Below are 20,395 nucleotides of genomic sequence, written 5' to 3' on the forward strand. Positions count from 1 at the left end.
ATCATTTGTTTTCTTTACTCTCTGCTAATTTCTTGCAACTCTTGCAATCCTGACTGCACCTGCTATCCTTGTGAACTCTTGTCCTACTTTATTTTCCTGGCTTGATCTGTCTATATTTCCCTGCAGTTATTTTCTTTTGAGTCAGCTGTCAGCCACCATGTCATCTTCCTTTCATTGAATACTGTCTTATGCCCCTATTTTATCCATGTTCCCCAATCAGAATTAGAGTAAAATACAGAATCACAAATATTCACTGTGTACAAATTTGTCTCTCTGTCTGGGTAAATTACCCTAGGTAATTGAAATTAACAATCGATCTAAACAGGAAGGAGAAATATAAAACACAGTGGTCATCACTTATCCCCAACCAAACAGACAGGAGAGACTAAGTGTCACAAGATGTTAGAGCTCACAGACACTTGCACACAGACATTCCCAGATTTCAGACATATACTCCCAGTTCCAGAAAAGCCAATACGGATGCATATGCCTACCCAAACCTACAGTTAATGATAGATACAGACACTTAAGCACAAACAAATAGAAACAGGTGAACAAACATTCTTCTAATTACAAAGAGAGGTATCCACAGTAACATGCATTTTGAAATATACAGGTAGTAAAAAATAGCACATGCAATCTTGATCATTTGTTTTCTTTACTCTCTGCTGGCTTCTTGCAACTCTTGCAATCCTGACTGCACCTGCTATCCTTGTGAACTCTTGTCCTACTTTATTTTCCTGGCTTGATCTGTCTGTATTTCCCTGCAGTTATTTTCTTCTGAGTCAGCTGTCAGCCACCATGTCATCTTCCTTTCATTGAATACTGTCTTATGCCCCTATTTTATCCATGTTCCGCAAATGTTGTTCTTCTGATGTTCTCTCATTGCTGGGCATGACGAAGGCGATCTAATTCTTTTAAGATTTGCATTTTCCTTCATTCTAAGCATGTGCCAATCAGAAGGATCCTCTTTACACAACAGCACTACCAAGCTGCAAACACAAAAGGAAATAGGTTGATTTCAAGCCTTCAGGATAACTGGTGTTTGAATATTGCTCTTTGAATATTGCTAGTTTGATTCATGATTTTAAGTCTGTAATAATTGGGGTTTATTTTAATTCAGTGTCAATGTGTCAGTATCTCTGGCAATGTATTGTCCATCCTCAGCTACTGTATTACTATGGGGTATGCACTTCAGACCGCAGTTAAAAGTCATCCATATTGATGTGGAATGAATCACATGTAGGTCACTTGGTCAGAATGGAAGGGTCTCCTTCCTAAAGAATATCTTAGAACTAGATTTTTCAGAAGCCACTCAACAGCATCAAAGCCACTTTGAAATTAATTATTTTTTATAACAAACAAAAGAGAAATTGCTGAGAAACTCAGCATGTCTGACAGCATCTGTGAAGAGAAAATAACATTAAATGTTTCAAATTCAGTGACCCTTCTTCAGAACCCTGCTTTTTTATACTCTGAATTCATTTTCTCAAACTTGAGATCTGTTTTGGTATTGTTTTCTTGAAAAAAAAATCTTAGTTTACAAAACCATATAAATGCTGAGGAGAGAAACCATTCAAAGAGGATAAAATCTTGCATTCATATTATACCTTTGAATGAATGAATTAGCTTTATTGTCACATATACTGAATGAATACAGTGAAGAGTTTATACGTCACCACTTATACCTTTTATGACTAGAAGATATCCTAAAGTGTTTGCAGACAATGAAGCATTTTTGAACTGCTGTCACTGTTGTAATGGTGGAAATTCAACAATCAGTTTATATATAGGAAGCTCCCACAAACAGCAATGTAATAATGACCAGATAACCTATTTTATGATATTGATTTAATCCAAGATACTGAAGATAGCTTGCCTACTCTTCTTTGAAATAATGCCATGGGATCTTTTACATTCATATGAGAGGGCACATGGATAGGTAAGAACATTTAACTCCATCAAAATGTTACTAGAAGTATAAGCCTGGGTTATGTGTTCACGTTCCTGAAGCAGAATTTGAATTCACAATTCTTCAGTTAAAAGATGAAAGCTGAGATATCCAGCATTCCCTTCATGTGTTCCTCAATATCAGCTTTGACGTGACCGGGCTAGGGTATGGGAATAGAAAAGTCTCCAGGGATGAATGATTCCAGCTAAACAATCATAAATTGAATTTTCCACATCAAAATCAATGGCATGGTCAACCATTATCCTCACTTGTACTGCACGGCTTTCAAGTGGGAAGAGTGCCAGCAAGGGAAGAGAGGGTAACAGCTATCTTCATTATAACTCAGGGTTAGGCAATATTGAAGCAGTGGCAAATGTCAACAACAATAATATAATTATAACTTATATTCAACTACTAATCCAACTAATGTTCTGCAGACAAGTTTAGATGCCACAATGGCACGTAAGGGAACTTAAATTCAATTAATTATTAAATCTGTCATTAATAATAATGATTATAAAACTGCCAGATTGCCATGAAAACTCATTTGATTTGTTAATGTCCTTCTGGGAAGAAATCTGCCGACATGTGACTCCAGACCCACAGCAATGTAGTTAACTTAAAAGCGCTTTCTGAAATGGTTTATCAAGCCACTCATTTGTCACAAATTTCTGCAGAAAAGTCAAATAAGGATATAAAAGGATATACTACCCAGCATCAATTTAGGCACTGAAAAGGACAAAAGCGGGCTTTCCTCTTTTGATCCTGCAAAATGCTCCTCACCAACCTCTAGAAACTTATGCCAAAATTGAAAGAGCCATCCACAAACTAGTCGAGCAACAGGTTAACATTGTCATATTCAGTTAATCATACCTTGAAGCTAATGTTTCAGTCTCCTGCATGGGTGGGTTCAATTTCACCAGCAGGATAGATCTATCAGAGGTGGTAGGATTGGAGTGCATCATAAGGAGCTGGTGACTCTGGGAGACCTCAACATTAACTCGAGACTCCGTGAGGTCTTGTGGCATAAGGCCAACCAGGGGCAAAAATATCAACTGCTGATTACCACCTACTCTGCTTCTCAGCTGATGATCAATATTCCATGCTGAACACTAATTGGAAAAAGCATTGAGGGCAGCATGGGCAGAGAATGTACTGTCAGTTGGTGGGTTCGCTGTCCATCACCAAGAATGGTTCATAGCACCAGTATTAAACAAGCTGACGCCTAACAGTTTCTGTGGCACAATTGATCAGCGTATGTGGCTATCAACTGAAGGGTTTGTGGTTCGTGACAGAAGAGTGCTGTTCTCACTTTGTCTGTTTTGGGGCCGCACGGTGGCACAGTGGTTAGCACTGCTGCCTCACACCACCAGAGACCTGAGTTCAATTCCCGCCTCGGGCAACTGTCTGTGTGGAGTTTGCACATTTTCCCCGTGTCTGCATGGGTTTCCTCCGGGTGCTCCGGTTTTCTCCCATAGTCCAAAAATGTGCAGGTTAGGGTGAATTGGCCATGCTAAATTGCCCGTAGTGTTAGGTGAAGGGGTAAATGTAGGGGAATGGGTCTGGGTGGGTTGCTCTTCGGAGGGTCGGTGTGAACTTGTTGGGCCGAAGGACCTGTTTCCACACTGTGGGGAATCTAATCTAATTACCAAAGGATGTATTTGCCAGACTGGGCTTGCAGCAGGTAGCAAGAGAATAAAAATGTCCTGTACACAAAAAGCATAACTCCACCTTCCATATCTATTACTTAGTCCAACAACCCATGGCATGCCACGAAATGGGTTGCTTTCAGCACGGCCAATCCATTTTCCACTATCACATTCCTCATTATCACTTATCTAGCTTCTCTTCTTCTCTGCCTTATTATAAATAATGCCTCTGTATGCTTACACTTTTTTGTCCCTCTGTGCTCCATCTCTACCACTCTTTTGCCTCTCCAACGTCTTGTCATCAGCATTAATACCACATTTTCCTAGCTGCTTCCAGTTCTGAAGAATGGTCACTGAACTTGTAATGTTAATTCTGTTTTCTTTCCAAAGATGTTGCCAAACCTTCAGCATTTCTCCAGCAATTACTGCAGTAGAAAAGTTTAGTTTGTGCAGCTCTCATGTCAGGAGTGTTTGGTTAGAAATCTGCAAGTTATTAGAAAGTAAGAAGCTTTAAGCACTCGGTTTTGAGAGTATTCATGTAATAAGACTTTAGAGTTCACTGAAATAAAAGTGGGGAGAACTAGTTAAGTGGAACTTAAATACATGACTTGGAAGTATAAATTTTCCTGATTTGAGTCTCTGTAACAGATTGAAGCTTTATTTTCCTTGGTGTTTTAAAGTTTTACCATCTTTGTTCTTTATTTAGAGAGCTTGACATTTATTTATTTCTTCTTTTGTGTAACATACATCAAGTATCATTTGACTGAGTGTAACATCAAAGAATCCAAGCAAAACTGAAGTCAGTCGGAATCAGGGACAAAACTTTTTATTGGTTAAAGTTATATCTAGCATAAAAGGATATTGTTATCATCTCAGCCCAAGGATATGGCTGCAGGAGTTTTTCAAGGTTGTGTCAAGGGCCTAATCATCAATAACCTATTGTAAGGTCAGAAGGTGTTGTGTACTGGTGTTTACAAATTGTACTATTTTCAACTTCTTAGCCATTGATATCGTCTGTGCCCTAAAGTGACCAGATCTGGAGAATGTTCAAGTTTAGGCTGATAAAAAGCCGTGACATTCCGTGCTACCTAAGTACCAGCTAGGCAAATGACTATCTCCAACAAGAGAGAATCTAACCGCCCCCCCTTGGCATTCAACAGTAATACCATGCTGAATTCCACACCATCAACATTGATTGATTACAAAGTTAAAAAGACTGGCAATGAAGAACACAGTGAATACAAGAACAGGTCAGACACAGGGAATTCTGTTGTGAGAATTCACCTCCTGATTCCCCAAAGTTTGTTTCCCACTTTCAAGGCAGAGTGTTATGGAAGCTGAAAATGTGTTGCTGGAAAAGCGCAGCGGGTCAGGCAGCATCCAAGGAACAGGAGGAATGCTTATGCCCGAAACGTCGATTCTCCTGTTCCTTGGATGCTGCCTGACCTGCTGCGCTTTTCCAGCAACACATTTTCAGCTCTGATCTCCAGCATCTGCAGTCCTCACTTTCTCCTCGAAGAGTGTTATGGAATATAGTCAACTTAACACGAATGAGTAAAAGTAAAGATATAAATTTCCCAGTCTTATTAGAGACTGTTGGTGGTGAGTTTAACCTGACGGTCACCACAGCTCAGGTGAGAGGCAAGGTTGAAAAGGTGGACTTTCACAGTCATCTCAGCTGGTGCAACAATTGAATCCATACTGTTTGCATCACTCTGCGTTGCAAACCAGCCATTGAGCCAACTAAACTAATTGACCCTCCCTCTCCCGTGTGGGTAAGTATAGCCCCAACAACTCTCAAAGTGAGACATATCCAGGACAAAGCAGCCCACTTGAATGACAGTCCAGTCACCACTTTAAGTATTCACTCCTCCACTGTGCCATCTACAAGATGCATTGCTTCAACTCACCCATTCTCCTTTGACAGCTTCCAAATTTACCTCCATTTACACCTATCAAGAGCAGCAGATATATGGAAAACCACACCTGCAAGTTTCCCTCCAAACCACTCATCATTCTGACTTTGAATTGTATGGACATTTCTTCCTTTCACAGGGTCAAATTCTTGGAACTTCCTTCCAAACCACACTGTGGGTGTACCTACACCACATGAACTGGAATTAAATAGTAAGGTGCTTCACCACTGCTTTCTCACAGTCGTGGAAATCAGCAAAAAATGCTGGTTTTGTCTGTCAAACTGTATCCCGGGGGAAAAAAAAAGTTGCTCTTTTAACAACATATTCATATGCACAGAAACAGAAACTATTTCACAGATGCAGGAATTCACATTTGGACTGATAGAGATGGAGGCACACATGGATCGTAATAGAAAATCAGAGATGGATAAAACCATACACAGACATTAGACAGGGTAAAGATACATAATCATAGAGAGTGATGATTCTCATCATTAGCATTCAAAAGCATTGACACAAAAAGACACTCACTGAGGAATACAGGTATACACATTTGGATATAAATATTCTCCCAGACAATTCCTGAGTTGAAACAGCACTCAATCTCCATGCAGTATTGCAGTAAGTAAAACATGCCACTGGAGGGGGGCTGTACACTTTTTGATAAATTTCTCAGCCTCTAAATTATAGGCTTCCAAAGTCCACTTAAATTATTTGTTACAGGTAGTTCTTCTATAATGCAATGGTTATGTTCTTATGCAACCCAGCATTATAGAAGAATTACGCATTAGAAACAGCACTTAAAGTGTTGCCAATGTCATCGCGTTACAGCCAACACATTTTAAAAATCTGCACTTTAGAAACAGTGTCCCCAATTCGCCAATTGCGTTACAGCGAATTCGCGTAAATGAAACGTGTGTTATAGCAGAACAACCTGTACTTGCATTCCACTGAGATTCCTTCTGACCCCACCTCCAAACAATTGGAGCCAATTACAATCTTTGCAAATCCAACATTCTGGCAGAGGAGCTTGGTCATGTGTTTGGTGACATGCACAGAATACATGCTGAGACAGACAATGAGATTGTGCGGCAAATCAAATTTTTCTGTTTTTAAAATAGATTTTCTTTGGGTAGTTTTCTGAGGCTTTCTGGTGTTGTGATGTGGCATTAACAACAGGTACCGGTCAATTTGTTGGGCTCTAATCACTATATCTGATCACAGTCCTCCAAAATTAAATTCTTTATGACCAATTCATTTGAAGAATTCCAGATTTCTGAATGAAACATAAGTTTTAGGATTGAAACGATCACATGAGGCATGAGGAGTGTAGGCTGAATGAAATTATGTGACTGGTGAGGGCTGTAGGGCTATTTTATTTTATCACTTCGATACAATACTGGAACATCAAGGCATGGCTTCTGCTCAGCTCCCTTTTGTACCTGGCAGTTTTGACACTCATTCCTATTTCCCTCAGCCTGACTCCCAGTAAATCCCAACATCCTGGAATAAACGTTCAGCTTTCAAACCATTTTCTGCCAGTTCAGGTTTGTGGAACTAATAAATATGACGATACTGCACTCGGAATTCAGAATCAAAAATCCAGGCCTATGTTACCCCAACCCACTTTCTCAATCTTGTTCTGGAGACTGAAAATGTCCTTCCCTTAACTCCATGATTACCCAGAGCTCACACCAGACGTACATTTGCTCTTTGCAGGATTCACTCACCAGTATATTGTTAAAACAGCAGCTCCCAGAAATGCCAAACTGCATAGAACTATAGTTACCAGGAGTTGAGTAGAACTGAGTATCTGACCATCTTCCTGAGCTGTAAGAGACAATATAAGAAACTTGTAAAGCTGAAAATCAGTTAGCAAACAAATTGCAAATTATAGATGTCCTTCTTGTTCTCAAGGTATCTGTTTTAGGGCTCACTAAAAACTACGTCATATCTACCCTTCCCATTTCACAACTACTAACATCAGGGATTAAGACATTAAGGGGTTAGGAGAAGGGACACTAGAATTCATGCCCTCTTCTCTGAAAGTGTTGACTTTGGTGTTCAGTTTGCTGCTTTTGGTACTTGAGGCCCTTTTTCATGCATGTTCACAACAGTGACTGCCACCAGGCTGCTCAATGTTACTGCATTTCCATACATGCATTTTTTCCAACATTAGATAATGATTGAAAATTGGAACTATGGTGATTTTGCCGTCTTAAAGATGGAGCATCTGGGTGAAAACTTATTCACTAACAGTAGTGCCTCTTTATAAGAAATATACTCATTATTTTACTATATTCTATTGTAACCTGTTTGACCTTTAGCCACTTTTTCTGCCATCCTTGCTTGTTTTGTGGCTTTGACATAGCTCTCAAATAGTCTTCCTTGAATTCCATCAGTATTGCAATCAGTTAAAGACATTGCTCCCTCTCCATTTGTTCTGAGGCCTATTGGACAGGCCTGACACTGAGACTTGCCAAAATTATTCTGGTAAAAATTCATTGGACATGGAATACAGATGGCTGTCCAATTTGGACTGTAAGAACCAGGTCCACAGGTCACTGTATAGAAAGAATTGAAGTCAGTTAATGCATTCAAAACTTCATTTTAAATTTAATTTAAAAGATGCTTGCCTTTTCAATCCCCCTTTCAATCCAAAGATTGATTTCAAATCAATTCAAACTGACGGGAAAAAAGTTTTCCTGTCTGCTAGTCATAATGGGCCTATGTAAAGTATGTTTGGTCGCTATTCACTCTCTTCCTGTGGGAATAAGTACCAGGAACAGAGGAACACACCATTCTCCTCAAGGCTGTTCCACTATTCAACTAGACCACGACTGATCTACACCACAATTCAATTTTCCAGATACTGTATATCTTGCTGTCAAATATTTCTGTCAGGTAGCACTCTCACTATAGGAGTCAGGAGGGTGTGGATTCTAATCTGTCTCCAGAAAGTACAGCACCTTATTCAGGTTGACACACCAATATTCTGGCAGCGTTGTACTATCAGAACAGAAGTTCAAACAGAGGCTATATCTGCCTTGCATCTCTGAAACAGATCCACTGGCTGTTAATAGATTGCTATGTGAGAGACCTTTGTGGTATACGATTGGTCATCATATTACATTGCAACAATGTACGTCTTAAGGTACAATAGAAACTTAATGTTTTCTGGATCCTTATTTCTCTTAATTACAGATTGTAAGCACATGTTCACAATTTAGTAATGTCCAGACAACACACCCAAGTGCTAGGATATCTAATAAGAATGGACAGGGTGATTCTACTTATATTGCACTCCTCATTCTGCTACCAGTCTCAAGAAACAGTGAGTAGTGAGTTGAGGGACTCCTTAATCAGTACTCTCAACAAACAGGTATTTACCACAGCAACCCATGCAAGGGCTGTTCCTATCAGACAGTTTCCCCATCCCGATGAGGCAGTGGTCCACCTTCATTGCCTTAAAAGTTCCCTCCATGTAGTAAAGAGGAGGCATATTGTTAGACATCAGGTTAGACTCAGATTGGGCTAGAAATGCATGAATATTTTCATAAGCCTGCAAACAAAGCAAATAGAAAGTCAGTTTATTTCTCCTACATTAGGTCAGCTGCAGTTCCCTAAACCTCAGTAAAGCCACACAAGGCTTTCAACATTGTGTTTAATAGCACTATGTACAATACATGCACCATGTTCACATCAACATTAATACCATGCTGTTTCCAACAATATAGAAAGAATTTTATGCCCCCTGTAGGCATACCTGAGACTAGGAGCATCTAAAATAGGATGGGAGATTAGCCAATTGTCTTCGCAACACCATCAAATAGTCCCACAAAATATTGGTGAGTTGGGATGGAGGAGGAAAAAAGAACCCAAAAGCACTTAAGCCTCTTGAGGTCCTTAATTGCATGATTGTGACAATTAAAGGCTTCATTTCATCTCCCCTGTTATAATGTAGTCAGTAGAAAGCAGCTAAGAAAAAGTGGGAAGGCTGTTCTTTCACTAAAATTGGTAAAAAAAATAGGAAAATGTGGGCAAAGCCCCTAAAATTGTGCCTCATTTTCATATCTCCCCTCCTGACCTCTAAAATCTGACACTAACACTCTCTCATCCACCTGTGTTTCCTGATTCTCTCACCCAAGAAACCCCAGTCTCACCTGATATGGTGCCTGTGATATTTCTTTGTAGGCCTCCTTGCATTCCCAGCAACATACTATTTTCTCTGGGACCTTCGTCAGATGGGTCAAGGAGTGGCAGATAAAGTTTAATTCAGATAAATGCAAGCTGTTGCCTTTTAATAAAGCAAACCAGGGCAAGACTTATATAATTAGTGGTAGGGCCCTGGGGAGTGTTGCTGAACAAAGAGACCTAGGGTTACAGGTGCATAGTTCCTTAAAATTAGAATGATATGTAGACAGGCTGATGTAGAAGGCATTTGGCACGTTTGCCTTCATTGGTCAGTGCACTGAACATGGGAGTCGGGATATCATGTTGCATCACATTGGTGAGGCCACTTTTAAAATACTGCATTCATTTCTGGTCTCCCTGCTGTAGAAAAGATGTTAAACTTGAATCGGGTCAGAAAAGATTTACAAGGTTGTTGCCAGGATTAGAGGGTTTGAATTATATGGTCAGGGTGAATAGGCTGGGGCTTTTGTCCCTGGAATGTCAGAGGTTGAGGGATGACCTTATAGGGGTCTAAAAAATCATGAGGGACATTGATGGGGGGAATAGCCAATGTCTTTTCCCCAGGATGAGTGAGTGCAAACTGAGAGAACATAGGTTTAAAGGATGAAAGGGGAAAGATTTAAGAAGGACCTAAGAAGCAATATTTTCATGCAGAGGGTGGAACATGTATGGAACAAGCTGCCAGAGGAGGTGGTGGAGGCCAGTACAATTATAAAATTTAAAAGGCATTTGGATGAGTATAAGAATAGGAAAGGTTTAGAGGGACATGGACCAAATGCTGACAAATGGGACTGGATCAATTTAGGACATCTGTCGGCGCAGACAGGTTTCACCAAAAGATCTGTTTCCATGCTGTTTAACTCAATGACTCGATTACTCTAACTCCTGGCTGTGCAAGAGGTGCTAGCCAATCACCTTGTCTTGCAAATCCAGAGGACGGCACCCCTTCCATTGAGAGGCAAAAGTCCAGTCCTCTGCAATATATTCTTTTATCTCCCCCGTAAAATTTAGCTGTATCTGAGTCTGTTATATTGCAGTTGCTGACCTCCTATTCCTGGTTGGGAAGAAATATTCTGCCTTGCTCTGTCACCACTTTGTTTTTTACGTTATTCAATATTTTCCTTTAGATATCTATCATTCAAATTAATAATTATTTATTTGATTTTAGGCTCACCATATCGGACAGCAATTTCTGTTGATTTTACATTTTTTAAACATTAACTTATTGTTTGCTGACACTTTCTTTAATTAATACAAAGTGAAGTGCTATTTACACTCTAATCAAACACTCACAGCATAGGTTGGGTGACCACAAAGTTTTTTTGATGAGTTTACATTACAGTGTGGAAACAGGCCCTTCAGCCCAACAAGTCCACACCGACCCGCCGAAGCGCAACCCACCCATACCCCTACATGTACCCCTTACCTAACACTACGGGCAATTTAGCATGGCCAATTCACCTGACCTGCACATCTTTGGACTGTGGGAGGAAACCGGAGCACCCGGAGTAAACCCACGCAGACACGGGGAGAACGTGCAAACTCCACACAGTCAATCGCCTGAGGCGGGAATTGAACCCGGGTCTCAGGCGCTGTGAGGTAGCAGTGCTAACCACTGTGCCACCGTGCCGCCCACAAAGTTGGCCTTGAGCTTCTAGTCTCCTGACATTTTAATTTTACTCCCAGTTCCTACTATGACCTTTCTATCCTTAACTTTCTATATTGATGACAGCAGCACCTTGAACAGCACTTAATCCTTTGAGGCACTTGATGGCCTTCTGGACTTAACACGATGTTTAACAATTTCAGATCATAACCAACTGTTCTTTTTCTTTCTGAATAAAAACTGTTGGCATTGAGTTTCCTGTTGCCATTTACACCTTTCTGGATCCATTTTGTGTTTCTTTTCTTGTCCCATTACCATCCCTTTTTGTTTTGTTCTATCATACCTTTTGCCATTTAATCTCTCCTGTTTTCCATCCTATCACAAATCACCCCTTTTTGTTCTTTTCTTACCTCTGCCTATTCCCAGCTATCCTTGATTGAAAGCACATATATCTCTAACATAATTGCATTAAAGACTGTCTACCTGAAAGATAAATGTATATTCCTCTCAAGTGCTGTCTGACCTGTTGAATTTTTCTAGTGTGTTCTGTTTATATTTTTAATAGTTGTAGCAAAGATTACTTTCTTAATAAGTGAATTTTTCCTGAATTACTCCCTATGCTTTCCTTACCTTCCTCAATGTCTCTTCATTGGGACATTCCTGGCCTGTTTTACATGGTATCATTGCATCTTCACCTTGCGGCTGCACTGTGTAGATAAAGAAATCATCACAATCGGAAAATCATAACTATGTGATTACATGTGAGACTTCTGAAAGTGAGTCTAAATCCCACACCAGGGAGCACATTTATCTTTGAGGTAGCTGTACACGTGCCAGGCTGCAATTGATATGTGCGTAGTGACCCAATATCACATACCTGCGATTTTGAGCTGGATGTGGTGTTCCATTGTGCCAGGTGATGTTCCCCACTGTGTGCAATCAAATTCTAGGTTTATCTGACAAGACAGTTTTTCACACAATGCGTCGAGTGCTGACTTCATAGGTGTAATGGAGTTCTTCACATAACGTTGCTCACAGGTCATGGTCTTCAGCTGTGCACCAACTTGTAGGCTTTGAAACGGCATGTGGTAGGCTGAAGTAGGGGAAGAGGCAGATTACTTCACCTGTGGTGACATATCGTCACTTTATTCAAACAGCAGGTGTCAACATAGTTTTTTGCTTCAGCATTGTTCTTGCCCCTATTCTGTGCTTGCAAATTAGATTACACTTTGCCAGACTTCACTCAAACTGAATGTGGTTCAGTAATTTGTTCATGCACATAAATGACAGAACTAAGGTTTCACTCACCCAAAAGACAGAAGCGCAGCGTCAAGCTATGTTCTTCCTGATGTCTGAAATGTGTCATGGTGCAGAAGTAGAGGCCAGTGGCTTGTGAGGTTTCCCAATTTAACAACATCAAGCTTCCATCGAGCCTCACTCTGTATTGGTCGCCCTCTCCTGGCAAACAGTTAGATGCAGGGATCATAACAAATGATCAGAATCCTACAGTACAGAAGGAAGACTCAACAACTTTAAGGACACTTGATTAGATTAGATTAGATTAGATTCCCTGCAGTGTGGAAACAGGCCCTTCAGCCCAACAAATCCACATCGACCCTCCAAAGAGTAACCCACACAGACCCATTTCTCTCTGACTAATGCACCTAACATTATGGGCAATTTAGAATGGCCAATTCACCTAACCTGTACATGTTTGGACTGTGGGAGGAAACCAGAGCACCCGGAAGAAACCCATGCAGACATGAAGAGAATGTGCAAACTCCACACAGTCAGTCATCCAAGGCTGGAATCGAACCTGAGTCCCTGGCACTGATCCACCGTGCCGCCCTTTTTAGTGTGAAAACAAGCCCTTTGGCCCAACAAGTCCAACCGACCCTCCAAACAGTAAGCCACCCAGACCCATTTCCCTCTGACTAATGCACCCAACACTATGGGCAATTTAACATGGCCAATTCACCTGACCTGCACATCTTTGGACTGTGGAAGGAAACCCATGGGGAGAATGTCCAAACTCCACATAGCCCACAGCTGGAGTCCTACCTGGGACCCTGGCGCTGTAAGGCAGCAGTGCTAACCACTGAGCAACTGTGCACTGGTCATTGGATAAACATATGGATGAAAATGGAATAGTGTGGGATAGATAGACTTCAAGATTGGTTCCACAAGTCGCCGCAACATCGAGGATGAAAGGGCCTGTACTGCACTGTAATGTTCTAAGTTCATTGGGACACTATGCTTACACTTGTGAATGAGATACCTAGTTATTCCCATTCCCCTGTTTTTCTTCCCTAAAGCATGACAGGCTGGTAGCAATATTGTCTTCTTCACTTTTTCAACTGTCTTCCCTTCTTTACTGCAAGGTCTCACTTCTAATGCTAGGTTTGTTAATCTCAGCCAGATGTCAGGTACTATAACTGTGTTCACTGGACCTGCTTTAGTGAAAGAACGATCACCAAGTTCCTAGATTTTCATGCCTCCATCTGTTTTGAAATGGATTTGAGTTGAGGATTGGGAAATTTTAAGTGATAGTATGTGTCCAATTCCAGGATTCCCACCCCTATTTCAGTCACGTGGATTTATTTTTCTCCCAGGATAAAGATGCAAATTGTCAGATAATTCATTGTGGAGTGTGAAATTTAGATCTAACTTCTGCTTCCCGTGATGGTGCCTACTTCATCATGAGACCTGGTTCATGTCACCTCAGAAGAGATGTGAATCATGTGTAAAGCCTTATTTGTAGTCAGGATTATTTTAACAGGTAAATTCAGATAGTGTTGTTGATAATACTAAATATCATAATATAATGGTGTATAATGTATATGTTTTAAATACAATGTTTAATAGATAGCACTTTGTTCTTCAAGGTAAGTAACCAAAATATTGGCTAACATTATGAAATGTTAAGATGAATACGAGTAATTTATGCAGGTCATAAACATCTTCTGTAGTCAGCAATATTGAGATTAAAATTTTAAAGTGTTAACTTCCCTTTGGGGATTTTTTTTGTTATTTGACAATCTGGTTATCTTCCATGCAACATCAAAGACTTTAGTGAATGCAACTCTAGGAGCTTTGTTGACACACCTGTGCATTGGAAACATTATAAGTGTTTGGCTGAGTGCCAAGCCCCACTAATTAACTGAGCTGAGCAGCAGTTGTTGATACACCTGTCCAAGGAACTGTGGGCTTTGTTCTGAATGACAATTTTGTCAGTTAATAGTCTGAAGAGATTCTTGAAAAGGAGTTTGAAGGCTGGGTGTTTGGCAATTTTATGTGATTCTAAGCAGAGTGATATTCCTTGGGGATGTTTTTAAGTAACTGTTATTTTGACTGCTTGATGAGCATCTAATATTTCCTGTTGATCCAAGAGTTCTCTCCATGGTGAATCTTGGATGAGTGGACATGGGGATTTATAACTGATGGGTGCAATGAGAGGGCGTAGGAAGTATGGTGAGTGCAGGAGGGTGTTGGTGGTGTTGGGGTGCATTAAGGAGGAGTGAGGGCAAAGAGCCCAAAGCTCATTTTCATAATGGGACCAATGTCCCAGTAATTGAGGCAAGCTTATAGAAGCTTTTACAAAATATATTTGGTGTTTCTTGCTATTTCCTCCTTTGCTAAATAGCTTACTCCTGCTCCTATGTTTACTTTGTAGGTGACATAATAGTTTCTGCAACAGGAAACACTGATTCACTGTTCATTAACCTCATATTCTTGACTCAAACTATCCAACAAGAATCTGCCCACACCGCTGCCTTTGTGCTCACTGCCAGTGATAAATGATTGGAGAGTCTAAATCCCCCCCCCCAATATTAATAGATTGGACAGACTAATGCCTCACTGTTGAGCATTTGAACTTTGTGTAGTGAATAAAATCATGCAGTAAGAGGTTAAACAGAAATAAACAAAATTACAGTGCACATCATCAGGCATCATCAAATTTTAACAAACACAATCTCACATACCTATACAAACACAATGTCATCTGGTTTGCTATAATCATTCAGCCTTGCACTGGATAAGTACTGATGAAGAAACTGGGTTGCTGGGTTGTCTTTACCCTTCTTATTGTTTCATCTCTCCTTTCTATAGTCTACTATCCAAGGGTATATTGCGGGGAGTGAAGACACTGAACTAGTCCAAAACCAGTGAAAATAGAGCTGCAAAACACTGGATAAACACACGTTTCTTTCTCCCTCCTATACCAAAATCTTGCCCCACTTGCCCAGGAAATATCGTGGAGTCACAGGAGCTGGAGTAATTGAACAATTTACTTGCAATGTCATATGAAACATTTTCTTAAAATAGGACAGACAGTAAAACTGACAGTGTAACTGACCTCTGCCCAGAATATTCCAAATGATTTGCCATCATACTAAAATCTCACGTCTGAACCCAACAGCAGTTTTAGCTTTCACTAACATACCTATTGCACGTGCCCGAGACTCCCCCTCCCTCCACCAGTATGTCGAGGGATTGCTGATGGTGTTCTGACGTAGCTCTGGAGTCAGACAGTAAATAGCGACAGGAGACCCTCTCAAAGGGATCAAAACTTCGACTGAAAAAAGATGAGACACCAGCATGTTTACATGATACATTTTAATAATTTGCACAATTTTTCCAATGCTTCCCTTCGCTCAAGAAGATATCTGCAAATTTCTGCAAATTTCCCAAGTAGCCATGCTGCAGATGAACATCTAGATAGTACATATTGACAGATTCATTTGAAAGTTAATTTCATTTATAGCACATTCCACAATCTCAGAATGTCCTGAGGCATCTTGCAGTCAGTGAACAGCTTTGGAAATGCAGTGACTCATAATTAAGGAATTGTTGTAGTCAATTGTACACCTAGCAAATTTCCACAGCCATGTGATCATGACCATATCCTCTGTATTGGTGAGGTTAATTTAGGGAGAAATATTTGCCAAGAATCGAAGGAACATTTCCTCTTGTTTAAATAATATCTTAGATCAAGGTTTAATTTAATGTCTCACTTGAAACAAAACTTCTCTAACAATGCATCATTCTCTCACATGCAATATTAGGTGAATCAGCAAGGGTTTCAGACTTGGGTCTGGGATTGGGACATGAGCTTATGACCCTCAGACTTAGTTAAACATATTTATTCTGAATGGAAGCTGTCATTGTAGGGGGTCTGACAGCTGATACATATGAGAAAAATATTAGTTTGGGTTCCTTTCATCAAAGCAAGCCTGGCCAGTCTAGACAAGACAGTAGTTAACTAGCAAAGAGAACAGTTTTACTTGACATATTTCTACTCTTAATTAGTCAATTATTATGACATCCCCAATGCTACCAATGGAAATTAAATGAATCTAACAAAATTGTCCCTTTGTTTACAGGTTATTAACAATAAACTCCATCCCGACCAGTTACACAAGGCATCGAATGCGATAGTAGACATCACATGCTTCTTTAGGGAGATCTGAAAACAAAGTCATTGGGAAGCAAGTAATCAAAGGACTCCATTAAATACATGCTTCCTCAACCTGTCAATAAACACTTTTGCCAGGCCCAAGAATGCAAGCTGTAAAAATTATAAAATGTGCTGAAAAGCAAAATTTACAGGACTAGTAGGGTCCTAGAGCCAAGTATCTTCACCTGCTTAATCAATTGTCTTCCCTCCATATAGACTGGTAAGTGATAGGTAACACTTGTGAAATGTGCCAGGCAATGACCATCTCCAACATCTGCCCTTGACACTGAATGGCATTAAAATTGTTGAATCCCTGACTATCAACATCCTGGACGGTACCAGAGCTGGACACACAAACACTCTTCCCCTCTGAAATGTAGCCACATAAGATGCTGAGAGAGGCAGTAAACCCATGCTGAAAGGCTAACTGACATGTTCATGTGAATCCACTAAGGTCAGCTCAGAGTTTACCCCACTGGAGATGAACTGAGCTCACTATTTGTGTGTAATTATCATATGCACACTACCCAGAAAAGGATGGAGCTTGCTGTGGTATTGTGGACCTATTAATCCTAGCAGTGAGAAAGGAGGCATTGCATCTTGGAGGGTAGCATAAGAGATATCACAGGCAAATAGGGAAGTGGAGAGACATGAGGAAGTGACCGATCCTCATAAACATGAGGCATAATGCTATTGTCCACCACTGGTAAGATGGAGCTCCACACAAAGAGAACATAATGGAATGCTCATGTTTCTCTAATTACTGTTTCAGCTTCAGGGACTAGGAATAGCTGTCTATCTCTGAAGAAGATGTGGGATTCTCAGAAGTCATACTGTCACATCCCTGACCCACACCTTCCACACAGCAGATATTTTCATGTTAGTAGGTATGTGTTCAAGTAGATGTGGAATCATAATCTATTTTACATAGCACAGATGTACCCACCCAAATAACTTAAGCAGACTGTTACAGGCAAAACCACCAACTCTCAGAGAACTGCTGGAGGGCCTAGTGATGCTGATGGAGTTGTCAGCAGGGTAGAAGTGGCAAATTCTAAAGCAACGGGGGAGATGAAGGGACATCTAACAAAGATCTATGGATCCAACCATTCTTGTATGAACAGCTACTGAGAATCTGTTGTGCCTATGGATTCTTTGGCGTTCCATGGGACTGAGCAGCAACCTGCACCTGGCCATCACTTCCTCTTTATCATTGGAAAGTACATTGTGCTCAATAATAGGGGGCATCACAGTGGCTCAGTGGTTAGCACCGCCACCTCACAACACCAGGGACCCGGATTTAATTCCACTCTTGGGTGACTGTCTGCGTGAAGTTTGCACATTCTCCATGCATTTGCATGGGTTTCCTCCAGGTGCTCTGATTTCTTCCCACAATACAAGGATGTGCAGGTTAGGTGGATTGGCCATGCTAAATTGCCCACAGTGTCCAGGGATGTGCAAGCTAGGTGGATTAGCCATGGGAAATGCAGGGTTTTGGGGATATGGTAGGTGGGCAGGTCTGGGTCGGCTGCTGTTTAGAGGGTCAATGTGGACTAAATGGGCTGAATGACCTGCTTCTACAACTGTAGGGATTCAATGATATTATCCTCATTGTTCAGTTGCTATCCCCTGTATGTAAGGTTGTAAAAGGCATGGCAAGCCTCAAATGGTATGGGAAACACTTTCTAAAGCATTAAGGCACCAAATCATCTGTCTAGGCAACTCAACTTAATTTCCAGAAGACCTATATCCTGCTTTATGGTGCTGTGATAGCTATTGTAACTCTCTTTAATATCAGAGCAAAGTTTTTGTATAGGCATTATGGCTTCAGTGTCACCCACTCTTATGCACAGTATGCAACCTTTAAGGTGTGGGTGAATGGCAGAGATCTAAAAAGGTCTGGTCCCTGGGGCAGCCTTGTATGTAGGCATCATGTCTGCTTCTCAGGAACCATGAAATAACATGAAGGAAATACTTGCAATGATCAGAGACCAGTCAGACATTGAGAAAGTGGAAATTCTTCTTTGGCTGTAGACTGTTCAGTGGGAGTCTTGTTGACCATCAAATGTTACCCTGCACCTGGGGGATTCTGTAATTGACCCTAAATCTATTGTCTTCTCTACCAGAATCAGTGCATAAATTGGCTGATCCTTTAGAGCATGGTATTACTGTCTCAAGGTGGTTACCAATAAGCTGAAACTAAGAGATCCCACAATCTGTTCAATGGATCCCCCAAATGATCCAAAGATTTCAATGCCATGGTTATCTTGCATTGTGTAGTCACCATTTCCCATGGAGTCTAGCTCATTCTCCAGCGTAGCACTTAGCTAACCTGGGATGATGTCCTTGGAGAGGCAGAGTGTTTGATGCCACTGCAGCAGATCTGACATTCAATGGCAGCTGGGCTACAGTCTATAAAACCTCTCTTGTGGATAACTCCTTCTCTGTTAGGAGGCTTGTTCTGCTCCCTTTTTCTCCCTCTCATCCCTCTTTCACCATTCCATCCCCCAAGGCAGGTATATCTGGTGCCCCAAAAGTTGCTGTTCCCCTTCGTTACATGCCTCTCTCTCTCTCTCTCTCTCTTTCTCTTTTTGCTGCTTCTTTTCACTGAAGGTCCCAAAACGTGAGTGATTGAGGAACATAGTCTCTTTATTCACTTGCTTCCAGGCCCTCCTTCCACCAATTTTTTCATATACAATCTTTGTGCATTTGCTTTTCCTCACTAATGCTTCATTAGGTTAAATCCTTCCTTGTAGAACAAATTAAACTCCGCACAAGGACACACTCCCTGCACTGTTCAGGTACAACCCTCCATTTTGTGGAGCTCCCTCCTGCTTCAGGGCTGTTCCCAATTCATCAGGACCAGGTTATGACCAAATCAATAAAGTTAGTGGGCAGGCTGAGGTCTTAAGGTTATAGTTAAAAATCACTATTTGATCCAATGCTTCACCAGAGATGTACAATTCCTTTGAACCTAAGTAAGTAACAGCTATGGCGTTTCAGTTAGTTTTATCAATGTAAAAGTAAGTCAGTCAACATAGACGTGGTTTACCTGTCTCTCCCTCTCTTCCAAATATTCGGTGAATAGGCTCTGTAATCTGAGAAGTTCTAAGCAATGACTTCGTGAACCGTAGAAACTTTTTAGTCAAGGTCTTCACTGGCCTTTTATCGTCGACATTGTCACTGTTCTTGTTGGATTGATCTCCTGAGTGTTAATGATACAGAGAAGGAAAGAAACATACAACACATAAACAAAGAGGAAATGAGTGTGAAACAAGTAGTGAGCCAAAGGGAAATAAGAGTGAAAGATCGAATTTAGATAGTCGCTGAGATTTTTTTAAAAATTGGTGAGCATAAGAGGTCAGGTTGAAACGTACTTACAAGGTAAATGTGTTTATTCATAACTAACCTGTTGCTTTTCTTTGGTAAAGCAAAAGACACACGATAATAATCATGAAGAAGTCTCTCATCTCTGCGTTCTCTCAATGACAGCGAAGGGTCAGTATAAGTCACAGAATTCCACTAGGCTAATATGCGGTTTGAATTGAGTGAACGACGGGGGCAGAAAGAATTCCCGACTCGGGGTCACCGATTCCATTGTTGGGTTGGCAAAGGTCATAA

General features: G+C 40.8%; 1 protein-coding gene across 1 annotated transcript; it reads right to left on the reverse strand.

Annotated features, from left to right (window-relative positions):
- Positions 1-759: 759 nt before the first annotated feature.
- Positions 760-20,244, reverse strand: LOC122540141 (zona pellucida-binding protein 1-like). The gene is made up of 10 exons (XM_043675448.2): positions 20,184-20,244; positions 19,827-19,979; positions 15,761-15,892; positions 12,625-12,774; positions 12,194-12,409; positions 11,947-12,023; positions 8,907-9,078; positions 7,829-8,080; positions 7,247-7,346; positions 760-992 (listed from the first exon to the last, which is right to left on the reverse strand). Exons 1-10 carry the CDS (start codon positions 20,242-20,244, stop codon positions 839-841), a joined length of 1,467 nt encoding a protein of 488 aa, XP_043531383.2. The 3' UTR covers positions 760-838.
- Between the last annotated feature and the right edge of the window lie 151 nt (positions 20,245-20,395).

Source organism: Chiloscyllium plagiosum, unplaced genomic scaffold (genome assembly GCF_037043375.1).
Source record: "Chiloscyllium plagiosum isolate Xiang-an unplaced genomic scaffold, Cpla_swu_hap1 HiC_scaffold_37, whole genome shotgun sequence".
Classification (NCBI taxonomy): domain Eukaryota; kingdom Metazoa; phylum Chordata; class Chondrichthyes; order Orectolobiformes; family Hemiscylliidae; genus Chiloscyllium; species Chiloscyllium plagiosum.